Source organism: Pinus tabuliformis, chromosome 2_1 (genome assembly GCF_031772625.1).
Source record: "Pinus tabuliformis cultivar Carrire ecotype Pingquan chromosome 2_1, CPIR1, whole genome shotgun sequence".
NCBI classification, from domain to species: Eukaryota; Viridiplantae; Streptophyta; class Pinopsida; order Pinales; family Pinaceae; genus Pinus; species Pinus tabuliformis.
The window spans coordinates 696524153-696545891 of NC_142299.1; the positions used below are offsets into that span (position 1 = coordinate 696524153).

The following is a 21739-nucleotide window of genomic DNA, read 5'->3' on the forward strand; positions in this document are numbered from 1 at the left end:
CATGTTGAACATGATCCTTCCAAGACTTGTTATAGATTCGTATATCATCAAAAAATACTAACACAAATTTTCTAAGGAAGGGTTTGAAAATGGAATTCATCAAACCTTGAAATGTAGAAGGTGCATTAGTAAGGCCAAAGGGCATGACCAAAATTCACAATGACCCTCATGAGTTCTAAATGTTGTTTTTGGAATGTCTTTAGTCTTCATTCTGATTTGATGATATCTTGAACGAAGATCCAACTTGGTGAAGTAAATTGATTCATGCAATTCATCTAATAATTCATCAATGATAGGAATGGGAAATTTATCTTTAATAGTGATATTGTTGAGCTCCCTGTAATCTGGACACATGTGCCATGATCCATCCTTCTTGTGAACCAATACTACTGGAGCAGAGAAAGAACTTTAACTAGGTTGAATTATACCAGCCTCTAGCATTTCTGCAACCATACGTTCAATTTCACTCTTTTGGACATAGGGATATCTATAAGGCCTAATGTTTGGAGGAACACTTCCTGGAATCAAATTAATAGCATGATCATGATCACCAATAGGTGGGAGGCCTCTGGGAGTCTCAAATACCTTGGAATGATTGTCCAAGATTTTTTGGAGATCTTGAGAAATGGATGATTTCGATGTGGGAACCTCTAGTGAACATAATTGTGCAATTATGTCTCATTGTTCTTTCTTTAGAAGCTTTGTCATTCCGTTAGAGCTGATTATCTTTCTTGATTTCCCTACGATATCCCTTAATTCAACTTCCTTTCCTTCTGAAGAGAATTTCATGAAAAGCTTGAAAATTAAAAGCTATTGTACCCAAGGATTGTAGCCATTGGACTCCTAGTACAACATCAGCACCACCCATTGGAATGGAAAGAATTGGGCTATTCAATACATATTCTCCCATGGATAGCTTGATATTATGGCACTTTCCTGAGCAATTTATGGTTACTCCACCTACAACCATCACTTGACACTCTGGTGTTGAATATAGAAAGCAATTCAATTCCTTGACTATCTTACAATGAATAAAATTATGGGTACTTCCCGAATCAATCAACACTATTACCTTTTTCTTCTTGATATGCCCTTCTATCTTGATAGTTTGAGGAGTGGTAATTCTAGCCAATGCATTACAAGACATGGTCGGATTCATTTATTATTTTTCTAGGGTTTGTTCCTGATGTATATGCTCTTCTTTTGATGTTTCTTGTTCCTTTTCTTCCTCCTCTTCACAATCTATGTAAAATAATTTCTTCTCAGCACACTTATGACCTTTAGTGTATTTTCTATCACAACTGTAACAAAGCCCTTTTGCTCTTTTTCCTTCCAATTGTTGTGGTGTCAACCTTGTAGGTTGTGGATGGCTAGGGGCAGCAACACTTCCATCTTTATGATTGTGAGTGGTAGGCTTCCTTGTTGCCATAATTTTGCTTTCCATTTTTCTTGCCAACCTAAATGCCTTTTCCAATGAATCTAGTTCCCAAAGGCAAACCTCATGTTGGATGTTATCTTTTAAAGTCCCTATGAACACATCAATCTATGCTCCTCTAGAATATCTTTTACCCTTATATTCAATTTTTGGAATTCCTCAATGTGCACCATCATTGAACCCTTTTGTTTGAGATTTATCAATTGGCTAAAAAAGTGTTGCTTTTTGTATCCTCATAATGTGCTATCATTTCATCCATAAAAATAGCCCAAGTGACAATTTGTTTACGAGAGCAGAGCCATGAATACCATACAAACTGATTTGGTTCCAAATATAAAGTTGCAATGTGTACCTTTTGTGTGTTTTTCACATTATGGAGATTGAAAAATTGCTCCATTTGTAGTATCCATGTTCTGGGATCCTTGCCATCAAACTTCCTCATATCGATCTTTGGAACATGGTGGTTCTTCGATCCAACATTAGAGTCTATGAAATCATGATTAACATTTATTTTGTTCTCATCATTGTTATCGGGAAATCTAGTGTCCACTCGGAGCTGCTAGTCCCACTAAGACTGGTAGCTATCTTAGAAACAAACAAACTAAAACTACTTTCGCTTTCCTTTATGAAAAGTAGATAAGAGGGGAACAAAGGACACCAACCTCAGTCTTGCACTTAGTTCCTTGCTTGGTTCCTCTCCCTTCTGACAGATCTGTGCTGCTTTGCCTTCGTCTACCCAACTTCAAAGAGCACCTGTGGAATCAAAGCAGCATAATACTATTGAAGAACAAATATCTACAATCATAAACAATATATGACTAGATATATATTGACCACACAAATGCATATATCATCAAACATACAAGAATGTGGAGGAAAACTTGAATAGCTTTATTAATATCAATAATAGCAAAGAGGATTACAACCAATTGTTCTGACCCAGCATCATCCTCCTAGCATGAAAGCCCTTCTTCACCTCATGAAAATCTTAGATCACCCAACGCTATGATATTCCACCAAGAAACCAACAGCACTTCCTTACAAGATACAAAATTCCCACCTCTGGATCTCTGGGATGAGGGATCCATATATAGATGATTGCATGGGGGTGAGTCAGCTTCTGGGTTTTTGATTAGTGTCCTCTCTCTGATAGTTCTTGATTCCACTTGGAGATTGATGATCTCTTACTCATCCCTGGGCGAATTCAGAGAGGCAAGTGTCACAAGAGAGGTTTCTGGAAGATTCCATGTCGATCCACCTTGCAAACTGTCTCTGCCATTTGTCTACTCTCGCCCATCGCACCCTACAGAAGGGCTTTCCAGTATGCATCGCACCCTTTACACTGGGCAGGTGAGATGCATCGCACCCTCTGCACTGGGCACTCTGTATGGTCCAGCTTTGACCAGTTCTGAGCAGTTTTCTGTGGAGAACTTCTGGGAGATGATGTAATCAGCTGACCTTGTTCCTTTAGGGTGTGAAGCAACACATTTAGGGACTTAGGAGCCCTTGGTTTATGGACATGTATGATTGGGGTTGCAGTGCCCAAAATGTCTATAACAGTTGCCCCCTAAAGCATGAAGTCGTTAACCTTTTGATGTCAGGTGAAATGCTTTATCATGAGGATCCGAAGTTTTTCCGAGCTGGAAGGTGACCTGTAATGAGATACAATACAATACATTATCTTCATAATATTTTTCATGATCTAGCTGAGGCGGGAATTCCCATGCTCAGCTTTATAAATTCATTTTCATGTACATAAGACAGACAACCGCCTGGGTGGCAGACTGATGATTCTGATAGAGCCATCATCCTTTGATTTGGATAGTCATCTGTGCAGCAATGATGCACATTTGATGTTTTTATTTTCCTGAATATATCGCAGCCCGGATGGATGAAACTAGATCTGGGGTCTTCGAACTCGTTCAATCTTCACTCGGAGTACAAGTCGATCCATGTGAAAGATGTTCTGGAGTCGAACATGGAAAGACATCGCCTGATTACCAGCCAATGATGTAAGTTGTTAACAGGCACGAGAGGAATCACCGATAATGATGATGACCCTCAAGGTACTACAGTACAATTCGCGTGGTGTGAAAAAGAGACTTGGCGTCGAACACCACGCAAAATCTTTCGGTCGAAGGCCATTGATGTAAACCTGTTGCCGGAAGTGAGAAACTTGCCATTGAGGTATGCAAGCTTCAAAGTACTAAAAGGGTTGTTCCTAGGTCAACTTCTTGGATAATGAGCTGATGTCGACAAGAAGCGATCCGTCGTAGGAGGGCCTTAATGAATCCCACATCTACGACATGGAATGGAGTAAATGATTTTGGAGGTGAAAACGATCTGATGATACAGGGTTCAGGGTGGCGGTCATGAAAGAATGGAGCGTGAATGTATTGCAGTGGATGAGACACAGGTGAATTCTCTGAGCGACTTCTCTTGAACATACCGGCGACACTGACATGGATTGGTAGTGTTAACCCCAAATATGGATGGTGCGATGGACCAATGGTGATATGAACGATGAACGGAATAACCCAACCCGACTCAGATGGTGGAGCGAAAGTGTCATGTTCAAGAGCGACTTGCTACCAATAAAGTTTCTTCAAGTTTTCTTCCCAATTTTTCCCCAGTCATTGCTGACCAGTACCTCTTTATTTTTGTCAAGCTTGGGGAGGATAACATATGTTTGTTCTATAATTTTCCCTTTCGGCAAACCCGTCGCTATGTTTTAACGAGCCTAGCGACAGTGAAACTCGTTCTTGTCTATATGGACAAGTTTGTCGCTATTTGGTTTTAACGAGTTTAACAACAAAAATAACTCGGTCCTTTTCAATTTTAGAGAGTCTGAAAGGGACGTAAAGGAAACTCCAATAATCCTTTTTCATCATATAATCACTTGGGTCTGAAAAAGTATAAAACAATACAAAAGGGATGAATTTTCGGTAATTTTAACGAGCCGAACAAAACAAGCGCTCAATCTTTTTGTGTAATAATCCCTCAGGTCCAAAAAGATTAAAATCTAAAGGAGGTATAGCACTCCCGGTAGCTTTAACGAGCTGGAGAGGCCAACTGCTCGACAATCTTTTCATATTTTATGAGTCAGATGAAAAGAGCTTAAAGGAGACTCGTTTTTTTAGGAACGAGTGATAATTTCAAGTAGCAGCTGATTCCAGGTAAGGTTTGGAATTTTCCAATCACGACAGTGTCACAAGGATGGCTAACAGGATCACTCTTCACAGCGATTCCTCAAAAGGGGTAAACAATCAAATGGAGGTGAATGATTGGCTAAAACAGAGTGGAGGTGATGGTAAGAACACGACCAGGGCTCAAAAGCTGATGATAATGCATTCACAATGGTTATTTACCGGGGATTGGTTCATTTTTTAATGAGCTTAAACTCTGGGGAAACTTTGTTCATTGCTAAGGTTTAATTTTTAACGAGCTTGAACTTCGCATAAAAACTACTTGTGCCAGTCGTATAATAAGGATGTCTCGTCGATAGGTTCAATTTTTAGGGAGCTTGCACCATTCGAAACTTTGCTCCGGATCCTTTCATTACGCAAGTTGGGAACGACCAATCCTACGAGTTTAAAGGGTTGAGAGACTACAAACTAAGAAAATAAATGGTCGCTCTTTACTTTCAGGAAAAAAGGTTTGCATGCCCCCAAGCATAGCGAAGTAGAGTTTCCAGGTTACCATATGAAAGTTCTCGCATTTGCAAGATTGCTCCATCCGCATTGCAGACAAAACACTTCCTTGGCGATGTCTACCGAAATAGACAAAGGTGAGTGGCGCGGTCGCCTCCACTCACATAACTTTGACGAGGGAATCTTATTCCAGTCTAATCCCATTTTCCTAAACGGACAGGTGTGTCAGACTAGTCATATATCCTCCGCGGAAACCTACCCTATACCCAAGGTTTTCCTGCCGAAACAGACCAGGGTGCATGCCCCCTGGGTTTCAGTCATGTCCTCCCGAATTACTCGCGCTCTTCAGGTGGACAAACTAGAGATTGGTGTGACATTCCTTGCGTGAAAAGACCATTTAGGGATGGAATTTGACTATTATCTATGTGAGAGTCGGGGAACGAAAGCTGGTCTACAAGCTGGACCACTCGGCCTTCATGTGGAAAACACATTACTCTAAAGAGTGAGGAGACAATGGCTCCTATGCTATAAATATAGTCGCGCCCAAGGAGTAGATTATAATCTAGAGGTCCTTGGACTACCATTACGTTCATATAAACAGTTTTCCTTCTCAACGTTATGGGTACATTGGGAAGGATCCCTAACGGTCGACTGGTTCCTTTGTCGAAGCTTATCAGATTTCTCATCTCAGGCAGAAGCGATGGCGAACCAAGCGCTTCCCAAGCAGTTGAGGAAAGGATACTCAAAGAAGCCCCTTCATCTATGATGGTACCGACCATGATCATTTTGTAAGCTTGTACAATGATTCGAAATGGTACACTAGCCGGTAAACGGGGTCTGCCTAGTAGATTCCAATCGAAGGAAACAACTAGGTTGCTTGGAGGTGGGACCGAATAGATGGCCGGATATGACTCTGACTAACTTCCTTCTTGCGGTAAAGGAACGGGTAGATTGCCCCCATGTTCATCGGAGTCTGTGTTTACGAAAAGAATTTGAACGGTGTCATTCTCATTCCCTCTAGTGATTGTATCATCTCAAGATGGACCTTCCGAAGATAAGACCGGGTCGACTGCGGCCTCAACCTTTTTACTTTCGTCTGGTATGGATTCAGCGGGTTTATCTTCAATGACAGATGCTTCGACCGACCACAATGGCTTGTCGGTCGGATTTTCAACTAGTGATGGACTCAGCAAGAGTTTCTTGTATCCAGGAGGAAGCCGTAGTGGTGAAGCAGGACGGTCATCCAAGACTCTTTTAGCTTCATCTAGGAAGGGACAACGGTGGACGACATGATCGCCTTCACACAGTTTACAAGGAAATTTGTATTTCCTTTTCTGTCAAAATACTTCGCTTTCACTAGTTGATGGTGTACTTTCAACATGATCTTCAGAGGTTGATGACACCGGATTGTGCAAATGAGGAGACCAGTCCCTTAAGATCTGAGGGATGCAAGGAAAATCTCGATGATAGTGGTCTCCTTTGCAAATGACACATGGAGATTTAGGCTTGGACGGTGTAGTGTGCGGATTTTCACTAGACGATGCCCGGTTACTCCTTTTCACCTTTGGCTCCTTCTTCTTCTTCTCTTTCTTCTCGTTCCCCTTCTTCTCCTTCTTAGTTACTTGACTTTTGGCTTTACTAGCTTTATCAAGCAAAGAGGAAGGAGGAGAGGGAGGATCGGAAGAAATAGAAGGTTGGGGGGTAACTTTAGTATCATCCAGTTGCTAACTCGATTGTTCAGGAATCACGGTGTTCTAAACGACGGAGGTCGAGAAGAGCCATATCGGCAAGCTAATCGTCAATCTTGGAAGTGATAATGTGGCCATATGAGGTGCACCAACATCTCCCCAAGAAGAGAAAGGACTATGATTTCCTCCAAGGGGAAATCCTTGGTTGGTGGACTCCATTTTTCTCAACCTAAGACCAACGCGGGAATGGTGATATTATTCCGATTAAAATAAATTTTAGATGCTTTGACACAACTTGTTTTTTCAATTTTTAAGAGTCGAGTAAAAACAAAAGATGACTCTAGTCGCCTTCGATTTTTAATGAGCCTGAAGTGACAAGTGCTCAGATGGACCTTTTCCTTTAAGGAGTCTGAAAAGGAACGAAAGCGACTACTCTGGAAATATAGACAGAGGGATTACCAAACCAATCGCAAAACTGCAGAATATTTTTTACGGTACAGCAGTCAATCTTCCCGAATGTTGTGTTCAGTGCATTGCGATCAATAGGGCGGCAGACACGGCTTCCTATGGATAAAGGATATAGCCTATTGTGGTCTCCCAATATATACTCGATGGTACGTGGGAGCACAAGTCCGTACTGGCACTTGTCGTCTCAAAGAGGAGGAATCACCCAACCAACAGTGAAAGCGACAGTTACCAGGCTTTACGACGCCGGAATACGTCTCTAGCCTAGACTTCTAAATGTTGTGCATTAAGTTCCAAAGCGTTTTTATGTTCATTGAATTTATTTTACAGTTGATCTTTCTTAAGAAATTTGCCTTTCAGGTTCACCGCGTGATGTAGATATACAATTCCTAAAATGCAATCTAAGATGATAAACAATCGTTTAATCTTCTTTTTGCAATGAAAATCCTAGCTACTAAAGAAAGATAGATGATATTCTTTCAACATAAAGCAGAGAGAACACACTAGATGCACTGTCCTAAATCAAACCAACAAGCAGTCTAAATGCAAATTCACATGCATGTATTTGTTTTCAGCTTTCTTAATGTGTGAATGACAAGAAGAATGCTAAGTACAAATCTGAATTATCTTTTCAAAGCGACAGTACTAACAAATTTCTCTTCAAAAATGAAAGGAAGATAATGACGACACTTTGCGATTTTGAATTGAAAACTGCTTTCGACACTTGAAAAACTACTAATTCAAATCAAATACAAGAGTAACTGTATAATCGACCATCAAGAACAATAGAATTCTTTTCTTTGACTGAAAATGACACTTGCGACAGTTTCAAATCAAAAAACGACAGTTCAATTATGCTACCTTTTTGTAAAAGAGAACTGTAAATGGCGCACAATACATAAAAAAATTCACAATTCTTTGTACTATGGAGGCGGAATCATGCAAAGGAAGGGAGTTTCCACAGTGGTATACTAAACACAGACAACAAAACTCCTGAATAAAGCTGAAGAGAGTGAACACAGAAACCAAAATCTGAGAGCAGAAGAGGTCTTGTCTGATCAACGCACCTACAACACAAGGAAAGTGCGATGCAGTGCACCTACTGCACACGGGAGGTGTGATGCATCCAGATTCCCAAGAGGAGAAAGTGCGATGGGCCAGGGACGAGACTTCAACTTGGTTCCAGGTCACAGTTTGCATCTTAGTTCAGGGATTTAGGCCGAGCTAATGATAGTCAGTAAATAGAAATCACAGGGGTTGATCTAATGAGGTTACTAGAGCCACCACTAGGGAAATTAGAAGATTTGCAAATCGGTTGTTCAGTTTATAAACAAAACTTGGAGATAGACTGAAGCAGCATTGATCTACTTTGCACTTGCATAGCAAGTGCAGTTCGAAGGCTCGCTAGCTTGACTTCAGGCTCCGTCTGTAAGTTTATAAAACAAACAAATATAGACAAGCAAACAATCTATTCTCTCCCCAATGGAGTCGCCATTTTGTTATCGGGAAATATAGTGTCCACTCAGAGCTGCTAGTCCCACTAAGACTGGTAGCTATCTTAGAAACAAACAAACTAAAACTACTTTCGCTTTCCTTTATGAGAAGTAGATAACAGGGGAACAAAGGACACCAACCTCAGTCTTGCACTTAGTTCCTTGCTTGGTTCCTCTACCTTCTGATAAAAATCCATGCCGCTTTGCCTTCGTCTACCCAGCTTCAAAGAGCACCTGTGGAATCAAAGCAGCATAATACTATTGAAGAACAGAAATCTACAATCATAAACAATATAAGACCAGATATATATTGACCACACAAATGCATATATCATCAAACGTACAAGAATGTGGAGGAAAACTTGAATAGCTTTATTAATATCAAGAATAGCAAAGAGGATTGCAACCAATTGTTCTGACCCAGCATCATCCTCCCAGCATGAAAGCCCTTCTTCACCTCATGAAAAGCTTAGATCACCCAACACTATGATATTCCACCAAGAAACCAACAGCACTTCCTTACAAGATACAAAATTCCCGCCTCTGGATCTCTGGGATGAGGGATCCATATATAGATGATTGCAGGGGGTGAGTCAGCTTCTGGGTTTTTGATTAGTGTCCTCTCTCTGATAGTTCTTGATTCCACTTGGAGATTGATGATCTCTTACTCATCCCTGGGCGAATTCAGAGAGGCAAGTGTCACAAGAGAAGTTTCTGGAAGATTCCATGTCGATCCACCTTGCAAACTGTCTCTGCCATTTGTCTACTCTTGCCCATCGCACCCTACAGAAGGGCTTTCCAGTATGCATCGCACCCTTTACACTGGGCAGGTGAGATGCATCGCACCCTCTGCACTGGGCACTCTGTATGGTTCAGCTTTGACCAGTTTTGAGCAGTTTTCTGTGGAGAACTTCTGGGAGATGATGTAATCAGCTGACCTTGTTCCTTTAGGGTGTGAAGCAACACTTTTAGGGACTTAGGAGCCCTTGGTTTATGGACATGTATGATTGGGGTTGCAGTGCCCAAAAATGTCTATAAAAATCATGAGTTTCCTTTACTACTCTTTCGCACAACACTTTTAGGGACTTAGAAGCCCTTGGTTTATGGACATATGTGATTGGGGTTGCAGTGCCCAAAAATGTCTATAACAATCATGAGTTTCCTTTACTACTCTTTCTCCATTAGTAAGCATTTCTTGTAGAAACTTTGTCAAATTTGCCTTCAAATATTCCATGCCTTTCTTTAAATCATCCATCTTAGCTTCCACGCCATCCATCTTAGCTTCCACGTCATTCATCTTAGCTTCTACGCCTTTCTTTAAACCATCCATCTTAGCTTCCATGCCTTTCTTTAAACCATCCATCTTAGCTTCTACGTCTTTCTTTAAACCATCCATCTTAGCTTCTGTTACTTTTTGTGCGAGTGAATTTGTTGCACTTGGTCTCGTAATTTTGATATATCATGTTGCATTTCTTCCTCTTCTTCATGAGTCATGCTAGAGCTTTCAGGTTTCTTACTAGGTGTTTCCATTTTCTTTCGTTAGGGCATCAATTACCGATAATAATGCTTCACTATGCCCTTTGAATTCCTTCAAACTAATTTTCCAAACCAGGCTTATGCAAAAATTTAAAAAAAACTACACACCTTTTTTCACTTTGTAGGAGCTCGATATTGAATCTGATGTTTCTCTATCATTTTGGATCTCCCAGGTCTGAAATTTCTTCCTGTAGTAACCGTCTGAGTAATCTTTCTAACCCCTTAAATCTAATCAAGATTGGTTTCTCCAATGAATAGTTATCCCAAATCTCCCACGATGACCTGAGTATAGACTGGTTCAGTAGAGTGAATTTGTACAACGTGCCGCAGGTCACTGTTTCAACCTTAGGTTCTTAAAATGATACCCAAAACAACTACAGCCTATCCTCTTTCTTTAACTTCTTACAAAAATTCAATCCGATGCTCAGAGCGAAAGTTATGACAGTTTTCCCAAGGTGACTTGTTTGGGATGTAATTTGGGGGTCTACAAAAACCCTGACTTCCTCGACTTATATCTCTGAAAATATAGCAAGACAGGATCTAAAATTCGGAGCTGAGGTTCAGACCGATCTCTTCTCAAATGGGTTCTTTTTTGAGCTTCTAAAACTTCGTAGCAAAAGAGTTATAGCGAAAATTCCACGATGACCTGTTTTAGATGAAATTCTGGAGCTTACAAAAACCCTCACTTCCTCAAATCATATCTCCAAAAACATAGCAAGACAAGATCTGAAATTTGGAATCGAGGTTCAGCGAGATTTGGTCTCAAATGGGTTTTTTTTATCTTTTGAAATGTCGCAAAACAAACGTTATAGCGGAAATTCCATGATGACCTGTTTGGAGCAATGAAACCCTAGAATCCAAAGCTCTGATACCAAATGCTATGAAACCAACTCACAAAAAGATAGAAAAAATAGATCAACGCCATATAATTTAGCCTCTTTAAGGGGAAACCTCCTTTACATTACATAAATGAACAATTATTTGATTCTTCAAATGACAAAACCTCGTTTCTATATATAGGAGTCTAAGGGGTCACAATATAACCAAGCCGACCTAACAATAATAATATAAAGGCACAAAAATAACAATAGAGGGATTCTATGGGGCACAATAATAACAGTATGGGGACAACAGGGACACAACAATAACAATAATGGATACAACGACAATAATAATGGGGGAATCACTAGTATTATAGGGACCTAACAATATTAGTGTTCATACTAAAGACCTTTGAATCATAATTACATGCCAAAGGGTAATCAATGTTGCATGAGAGACATGGGATAGATATGAGATCCACGAGCTTCCCTGTGGACTGGACCAAAAAGGAAAGGCGGAGAAAGATTTGTCCAAACTCCAAAATGAATCTTGCTTCTTCCCACACAAAAATGACATTGAAGCCAAAGCTCATGAGAGAATCCAAGCCACCTGAATGTTCCCAAGAAAGACAACACTACCTCAAGCCCAATCATAGTAACCGAGACTCACAATACAAGTTTGATAGTTAGGCCTAAATACAAATTTGACAATTATGCAAAAATACAACTTTCCTTACCAAAACCCTCTGGATGATGTCGAATATCTAAACATTCATCCCCTTCCTCACAATGAGAGCTCTGTTGTCACATCCCTCATGTGCATGATGATGATTCTTGGTGGAAGAGGTCACCAAAATCTTCCTCCAAATGAAAACCAATGCCATTACAATCATTTTCACGTGTGTATGAACTATCATCCCATATGGTTGTCGGGTGGGTGGGTTTCCAATCTCCCACCTCCTTTGTTTGTCACTTCCATTAACTACTTCGCATACCATCATACAAGAACACCTCCAGTGGAGGAGTATTTTCTCTCAAATATAGATAAGAGTGAATTTATAGACTTTATAATCCATTCAACATTGCTTCTTACTTGAAAAAATGAATGAGCCTAAATATTTGGAGTTTTTTTTAGTAATTTTATTATTAAATTTTAAAATATTACAGGAATTACAATTTTTTTTACTTGATTTGCATTTTTATTGAAAAATGGATTTATCACTTTAAAATTCTTATTATACTTGTGATTTCAATAATTGAAAAATGTGGTTCAAACAATTCATAATCAATTTTTAGGAAAATTAATTTTAAAAATGATTAAGAAAAATCAAAATTTTAATAGTTTTCTTCTATGTGGTTCACGTCCTCATAGATCAATGACCATTACATCCACGAAATATTCGTACCAAACATATCTATCCAAAATGATCACTTTTTTCCAACTCAACCATGGAGCCTAACCCCGAGAGTGTCAAGAGAATTGAAATTGTGACCTCTCAAAAGTAGAGGTGCTCTAACAATGAGGACTCGACCAACTGAGCTAACCCTTGGGGCTAAATCAAAATTATAATATATTTAAAACTAAATTTATTATTATATATTTTTAAACCATAATAAGAAAATATTTTCATGATGATTTTTTAATAGTTATAAAAATTGGGAACTTAAGCTTCTAGGTATTGCTTCTATGCTTTTTTTTTTCTTCTAATTTTATTTTTATTCTCTCTGCGAAGAAAAATCCATAATTTTTCTTAAGAAAAAAAAACTACATTTTGTATCAACACTCCAAAACTGGCATAAACTTTGCTTATATCCAAAAGAAAAAAGATACACAGTTAGCTAGTTGAGCCAAAAACCAAAGATTAAAGGATCAACAAATTGTTAAGATAAATGCATAATAGGACTAAAGCCTTTTCAACTTTCACATAAAAGGCATAGTGACGTAGAGGAGTGAACCTGAAACAAAAACATAAGATATTCAAGATTATTAATTAGATACCGAGATTATGGAATGCCAATCTGAATCCCTTCTATAAAGGGTCTATGATAATATTTTTAGGGTACCCCATTTAGCTGCTCGATGACTTTTCATACCCCTAAAGCCTGTGTAGAACCAACCTTAAAGAGTGCATCTACAGTCTGGTTTCACTCCCTGTAAATGTGGCGATAAGAAACCATATCAAAATATTGTTTAAGTTGTAAAACCTCCTCAATAATGGGACTGAGTGTGTGAATGTGACAATGTTGGTGCTCATTAAACCAATTAATAATGACCATAGAATCACCGAAGATCTATAGAGAATGACAATATTTTTCAATTGCAAAAAGGAGAAGTAGTTTAAGGCTGAGAAATTATGCATAATTGTTAGTTCCCCTCCCCCAACTACTATGAATTTTATAAAAATGATTTCCATGGAGATAAAGGACAACCCTCCCCCCCAATAATCTCCATTTTTTTAAGATGCTCCATCAAAACAAGCTCAAGGTTGAGATTTTTCGACCTCCTCAACAACAATAAACCAAGGAGCATAGAGACTTCATCGACTGGGATCATGTCATAATTTGCGACCACTTTTGCTGCCACCCGATTTGGAATAGATGTTTTTTCTTTGAAAATAGCTTTTCTCCTCGCATTCCAAATACCCCAATAGATTAATGGAGGTAAGTTTCTAAGTTGTTTAGGGGAGGCTTGCTCCCACCATTCCTTCCATTCTTTACGAAGGGATATCCCTTTTTAAATCGAAACCCCTCTTAGGCGATTCTGAATGACAATCCAAACTACTTATGAGAAAGAACACGAGATGAAAAGGCGATCAATAAATTCATCAACCATTTTACACAAGGCACACCAACGAAGACCTTTCATGCAACATTTTTTAATATTATCCCAATTTGGTGCTTTATTTTCAAGTAGGAACCAGAGGAAAATGCGAGCTTTTGTGGGGCTCTTTAGCTTCCATAGCTTTTTCCACCACCACACAATAGCCTCCCACTATCTATCATTGCAAATAAACACATAACCAAAATATTGCTTCTTTATTACTAGAGTTGTCATAATCAATATTTCATAGCTCTTACTAAACATTCATAATGGTATACATTTTTTTTTCAAAAAATCTCCTAAAACTAAAACTTAATACATGTGAAATACATTATTTGTCATTCAACAATAAAATGAATTGATCACCAATTTCATTTCCCTACTCAGAAAAACAAAACACTAACAATCTCATGTTTCTTCTAATTATGTTATTAATTCTGCATTATCTAATACTTCTTCTAATTCTAATTATATTTCAACTAATGCTTCTTCGAATTCTAATTTAATTTCATCTAATATTTCTACTTTTAATTCTTCATCTATATTGCTTAATTCCTCTTTGAATTCAGATATTGTTTCTTCTTCTATTTTTATCCCTAATATCGAATCTTCCTCTAATTCTATCGTTTCCTCTTCCAATTCTAACAAAGATCTTAATTCTCCTATATATAATCTATCTTTCAAGTCTAATTCTATCCCTAATCCTCCTAACAATAGTTTATCCCCTATTTCTAGTTGTTGTAATTTATCTTCTATCCCTCCTCCTCCTAGACCTAAACCTCAATCTCCCGGAAGAAGAGTGGTCAATGTTTTTAGCTTTACTATTGATCACCATACTCAATGTTTTCTAGAGAAAGGTTTGATTTTTTCCATTTCTCCTTGCAAAATTCCTATTGAGGATATTTTCTGCAATATTGAGTATGATCTCAAGGACATTCCTGATCAACTCAAGGAGGTTATTAGACAGGATTTTTCTATTATTCTTCGGAAATCGAAAGCACCTAGATGCAATATCTCTAGGCAAGAGTTCATTTCCCCTAAATCCCTTAACAATAACCAGGATATTGTTGTTCTTAAAGCCGACAAATGAGGTGCAATTGTCATCCTTGATAAAAAGGATTACATTGATAAAATGTTGGACCACCTCTCCAACAATGGTAGTTATAAAAAGCTTAGCAAAAATCCTCTTTCTAAAATTTATAACGAGGTCTCCAATGCTATTATGTTGAATAGTGTTTGTTGCACTATTAGTAAAAGGCTCATTGAGAGCAACCCCTCACTCCTCATATCTATGGCCTTCCAAAAATCCATAAAGAAGGTGCCCCTTTGAGACCTATTGTTAATACAATTGGTGGTCCTACTTATCTTCTTGCTAAGCATTTAGCCTTGAGGCTTAAGCCTCTTGTTGGTAATACTCACTCTTTCATCAAGGATTCTTATTCTTTCATTAATGAAATTAAATATTTTAAGTTGCAGCCTAATGATATTTTGGTCAGTTTTGATGTTGTTTTTCTTTTTACTAAGATCCCCATTAATGAAGCTATTGACATCATCAACAACATTACTGATCCTAATACAACCAAATTGGTCAGCATTTGCTTAAAATCTACTTTCTTTAACTTTTAAGATGAAAATTATGAGCAAACTTGTGGAGTTTCTATGGGATCCCCTCTCTCACCAATTGTAGTAAATCTATTCATGGAAGATTTTGAGGCTAAAGCCTTAGCTTCTGCTCCCTTTCAACCTAAACTTTGGAAAAGGTATGTGGATGATACCTTCATCATTTGGCCCCACGGTCAGGAAAAGCTTGAAATCTTTAAGCAACATCTTAACAACCTCTCTGAATTTATCAAATTTACTATGGAGATTGAAGTTGATGGCAACATTCCCTTTCTTGATGTCCTCATCACTAGGAAAGATGATGGCTCTATGTCCCATCAGGTCTTTTGCAAGAAAACTCATACTAAACAATATCTCCATACTAATTCCCATCACCACTCGGCTAAAAAATTTGGTGTTTTAAACACCCTTGCTACCAGAGCCCTCAAGATCTCTAATGATTCTCACATCAGTGATGAGAAGGCTCATCTTCTAGAGGTTTTTATGAACAACGGTTATAGTAAGCATCAAGGCATGAAAACCTTCCAAAAAGCGTCGAAAGGACCTACAACTAAAGTTAATCCTAATGATTCTATTGACAATGTTCACCTTCCCTTTATTCAAGGAACAACAGACAAGTTGGCTCACATTCTTAAGAAAATTAATATCTCTACAACCTTTAAGCTGCTTAATACTATAAAATCCTCCCTTAAGTCTGTCAAATACTGAATTGATCCCTCTAACACTAAGGGGGTCTACATGATCCCTTGTTCTTGCGGGAAACCTTATATAGGTGAAATTGGTCAGTCTATCAAGCGTAGAATCTAAGAGCACATTGCAGACATTAGACATAATCGCTCTCGTGCTTCAGCTCTTACTGAACATTCAATCAAAACAAAGCATCACATTTGCATTGAGGATGCTTCTGTCCTTGCTAGGATCTTTCATTTTCATCATAGAAAGTTTAAAGAGGCAATCGAGATTGAAAAGCGAGCCGCCAACAATCTGAACAAGGACGATGGATGGAAAATCAATAAAAATTAGATCCCCATTTTTTCGAATTTCTCTTCTTCTCAAATTGTTTCTTTTGCCTATTATTATTATTATTATAATATGTTTATTTTTATTTTAATAGATATTTTATTAATTTAATGTTTTATTCTTAATTTATATTTTTTCCTAACTTTTAATTTTATATTTTGTCCTTAATATTTTATTATCTTAATCTTCTAAAAACAATATTAATATTCATCCTAGAATATTAGTATAATATCCTTAATATTCTTAACCCTGTATTATTTATCTTTAATATTTGTCCATTAATAATATTATTATTATAATATATTTTCATATTTTTATTTATTCTTATTATTATTATATTTTATCTTTTCATTATTTTTAGCTTTTTTTTATCTTCTCTTAAATATGTATTCCAATGTCTATTAATTTTTCTTATTTTTATCCTAATTATCCTTAATACTATATTATTATTCTAATAATCTAATAAAAATTGTATTCTTTTTAAATATCATAAATAACTATGATATTGTCTAATATTCTTAACCCTGTATTATTTATCTTTAATATTTGTCCATTAATAATATTATTATTATAATATATTTTCATATTTTTATTTATTCTTATTATTATTATATTTTATCTTTTCATTATTTTTAGCTTTATTATTATCTTCTCTTAAATATGTATTCCAATGTCTATTAATTTTTCTTATTTTTATCCTAATTATCCTTAATACTATATTATTATTCCCCTAATACCATCTTACCCTCATTTAATAAAAATTGCCCCCTAATTCTTTTTTATTAATATCATAAATAACTATGATAATTGTCTATATTGAATTATTATTTTTTTTGATAGGTAAGCACCCACAAGGATTTGAACCAGTGACCTATTGCAAGGAGTGCCTTAAGAGTGCACCCATTCACCGTCAATCCAAAGCCCCATGAGCTATCTATATTGAATTATTATTACTTCCTAAAGTGATTTTAGTATATTTTAATAATTATTATTTCTTAATAGTTATTTTGATTTATTTAACAATTTTTCTAATGGTCATTTTTTTCTCCATCTTATCATTGTGATGATAAACCACTTTAGTTGATTCAAAATGCAAATAACTCTCCTATGATAAATCATGAAGACATTTCTCAAAATAATTCTTCAAAAAACTACATTCATATAACTAACAATCAAATAAACTAAGATAATTTTAAAAACAAAAACCATAACAAATTAATAAAAAATTATGCAATATACTTTGATACATTAAAAGTGAAAAAAAAAACATTTAAAAAACGTTAAAACAAAGGTACGCATTCCAGAGAAGCCCTAAGCCCCCTGGAGAGAGTTAATCGTGAACCTCTAATAAAATTAAAAAACCAAAACCTAAGCTTGAAAACTATGAAAAAAATAGAAAAAAAAAACCTAAACCCCTAGGAGAAAGTTAATTGTGAACCTTTAATAAAATTAAAAAACCAAAACCTAAGCTTGAAAACTATGCAAAAAATAGAAAAAAAAAAAAACCTAAACCCCCAAGAGAAAGTTAATTGTGAACCTTTAATAAAATTAAAAAACCAAAACCTAAGCTTGAAAACTAAGAAAAAAATAGAAAACAAAAACCTGTAAATAATGTATTTGCCTTTCTATAATTAACAATGGAGATATTTTTTGTTTTTAGTGAATGCTATACATTTTTGTCCAAAAAGAGAAAAATTAGAAAACAAATAGCTGCAAATAAGATATTTGCTTTTATCTATGGAGATATTTTTTGTAATGATATACATTTTTGTTCAAAGTGAGGGTTGAGGAAAATTAAAAAACAAAAACTTGTAAATAATTTATTTTTTATAAGTAACGATGGAGAAAAATTAGAAAACAAAAATTTGTAAATAAATTATTTGCTTTTTTCTATAAGTAACGATGGAGATATTTCTTATGGAGATATTTCTTGTTTTTAGTTAAGAATGGAGATATTTTTTTATTTCTAATAAATGCTATACATTTTTGTCAAAAGATAAGAGCAGAGGAGTTTCTTTGTTGGAGGAGTCCATCAATCTCTTTGGCACAGACATAATTGAAAAGTTTTCCTCTTTACTTATACAATACAGTTTAAGTGATCTAATAGTTAAATACAACTTAACTCCCCTAATAATTAATAACACGTGTTTTTTAAGACATCACAGATTCAAAACCAGAAAAATATGCATGCCTTCCTCTATTTAGCCATCAAATCACTGAATAAAAATAAATGGTATATACCAATTAAATTAATATCTGAGTTGATCGTGACTTAAAATTAGATAATAATAAATAATAATTCAAACAGCCCTTCCCTTATTCATTCGTTCGGACTTTTAACCAATAGCCAATACTCACTTCAAAACCAAGTGTGTACAGATTCTGTTTGATCCAAGTGGGATTTGAAACCCTTCGTCCATATTTTTGTTTTTACACCTATTTACTGATTTGAGTGTGGTTTGTTCGGTTGTAATAGTGTGTTTTCAGGAGTGCAGAGGAGCTGCAGCTGGAGAAGGCTTTGGGTTATTTTTTTTGTCCTTACATACAGTACATACAGCAGGTTGCTGTGATTTTGCTTGGCTCGAAGATTAATGGAAAGATATGGCCGGGACAATTGCTAGACAAACGATGTTCATGTCTTGGATTCGGGTAAGGCCATGTAGCCATTCTTGTTTTCCAGTGACATGTTATGCTTTTGAATGTTTGAACTTATACCCATCTGATGAAGGCTGGTCAATGTGCAGAGTTTTGATCACTTCGGAGCTGGGCTGAAACCGATGCTGATGTTTTTGTGATCACTTCTGAGGTGGGCTGAAACCGATGCTGATGTTTTTGGGCTTTTGGGTTTTATTTGTGGGTTTAGGCAAGTAGACATGGAGTAAGCCTGTGGTGAAAGGAACCCCCACCCTCTCCCAGGGACAGCCACAGCTGTACCACTGTGGGAACAAACTTGTTTCTATTTGGTGGCACAGATGGGAAGAACCCTCTATGGAATTTGCATATGCTGGACACTAGTAACTTCGAAACCCACTCAGACAAATTATGTGCATATGTTAAGTACAATCAATCAGCTATTAGATCTTGGTGACAATGGTAGGTCTTGGTCTTGATCATCACATCGCCAAAGTTCTTTGATAGATGCTGCAGGAAAGGGGGATCACATCATTTGGCTCCATCTTTTGCTCAGGATAGTCTTAAATTGAAATAAATGGGTTAAGTATGGGCATACATCTTTTTGACGTTGTTGACTTGAACGTTACATTGTTGTACCGTTTTTGGAACATTAGTGCATGGCTTTTCGACCTCTTTCTCATTGAGGTTCACACTGGGACATTGTTCTCTGTTGATTCTGGGCTGGTCTCTGTTCGAATTTGATTACAAATAATGAAATATTTTGGCTAAATATTCTAAAAAGTTAAAAGTTTTGTTGATCTTTCTCCCTGTGATCACACGCCCCTTATTCTTTCTGATCAACCTTGAAATTGTTTTCTCTCTCCCTTCTAAGGGTTGTCATCATTATTAGAAGCCATATGCTGCGAGATCTACATACATTTCTAATGGGTTTCTACTTCTGAGTGTGATCATTACATTCTCTATTTTCAAGGAGCCACATTCATGAGAATGTAACTGAATTTTTAACTGCTGCCCTCAATGCTGTTATTTTGTCACAGAAGTTATGTCCTCAACAATGTTGTTACCTGCTTTTCTCGTGAACATGGGTTCCTGCACTTATATTCTTCTGGTCTCTCATATGTGCTTCACTGTCAACTTTCTTAAACATATTTCCCTAATTGCTGTCACTCTTGTTAGCTGTGTCAGATCGTGCCGTGCATTGTCGCAAGTTGCTTCTCTGAAACATGAACATGTGTCGGTTGTTGCTCGCCACAGTGGTTGATCAAATCCATTGCGGGGGTTCCAGAATGACACTTTTTGTTGAATTGCTCGACATCTCCTTTGCTGATGTTGTGCCCTGTTTGTCTATCGCCTTCACAGGGATATGCCCTCTTCTGGCTGTGTTTTGCTATGTTCTTTGAAACAAGCTTTTGCTTTTTTAGAGTTCCAACTTTACGAATATCCAATTTAATTTCTTTCAAAGACATATAAAGTATTAGAATTCAGGACACAACCACTGTTCATTTTAGGACATTTCATACACCAAACATCTTTTTCCAGTTGAAGGGGCAAGTCCATCCGTGATAAACACAAGAGTGGAGAGAATAGACTGGTATATTAATGCTGCGATAAATCTGCAACATGGCAAGCTTGAGATGTGCTGCATATATACCAGCTGATGTATCATTTCTCAATTGCATCGTAGGCATATAACATCTTTTACAGTGCTGCAGAGTCATTATGGTGGTTCAACCATCTAACACTATCCTTAACATTAATTGTTATATTTTCAGACATATAATGATGACACTAACAATTGCATCAAGGTTCACCACAATAGTATCATTATATGATACGAATGTTTACATGTAACAGTTAAAGCTGGAGCTTTCAGTTTGCTCCAGCGATCCACTTCTCCATATTGGTAGGGATTGGGATGAAGAACTCCATGATCTCTCATTATATCAATTGATGACTATTGTTTTAGTCTGGAACAGGCCAAATTGATGTGAAAGTTTAATAATACAATTCTTTGTTAAACAGCACTTAATTCCCCTCATTCTGATACGTCGCATCAGTTTCATATTCAGTTAACCTTGCGTTTTTTCAGATGCTAGTTTTCTTTTGAATCTTCATTGAGTTAACAGATATATTCACTATGTTAGAAACATCATTTTGGTGTAGATCAAGGGTACCTTTTTTGTTTAAGAAAGTTCCTCTTTTTCTAACTTCTTCCTATCAGTCACAAATCTTGTTGTTTGTTTTGGTCTTATTTCCTCAGTTACTTTGTACTATTTTAGCTAAGATTTTGAGAAATATGTTGAATTTGCAGCTACAAATACATGGGTGCAACCTAACGTAAGTGCTTAAGGACCAGCAGCTCGTGAGGGGCACAGTGCTGCACTCATTTATCACCGTCTATTTATATTTGGAGGTTGTGGAAAAGCTCAAGATGAATCTGAAGAGATATATTACAACGACCTTTACATACTAGGCACAGGTAATCCAGTCTGTTGTTAGTCTCCTTTATTGTTTATGTAGTAGGGTTATAATTTATAAAAGCATAATGGATTTAAT

The 21739-nt window shown here is 36.8% G+C and overlaps 1 protein-coding gene and 1 long non-coding RNA gene across 2 annotated transcripts; both read left to right on the forward strand.

Annotated features, from left to right (window-relative positions):
• The first annotated feature begins 15568 nt into the window (after window positions 1–15568).
• On the forward strand, window positions 15569–16237 carry LOC149202502 (uncharacterized). The gene has a single exon (XM_089401609.1). The coding sequence runs from the start codon at window positions 15569–15571 to the stop codon at window positions 16235–16237; it is 669 nt and encodes a 222-aa protein (XP_089257735.1).
• A 2657-nt stretch (window positions 16238–18894) lies between these two features.
• Window positions 18895–21661, forward strand: LOC149202503 (uncharacterized). The gene is made up of 3 exons (XR_016253531.1): window positions 18895–19198; window positions 19294–19355; window positions 21495–21661. It is a non-coding gene; the product is annotated as an uncharacterized LOC149202503 (long non-coding RNA).
• Window positions 21662–21739: the final 78 nt, after the last annotated feature.

Bases quoted from the DNA above. Each gene is read 5' to 3' on its own strand.
- LOC149202502 (XM_089401609.1), top strand. From the start codon at position 15,569: ATGGGATCCCCTCTCTCACCAATTGTAGTAAATCTATTCATGGAAGAT.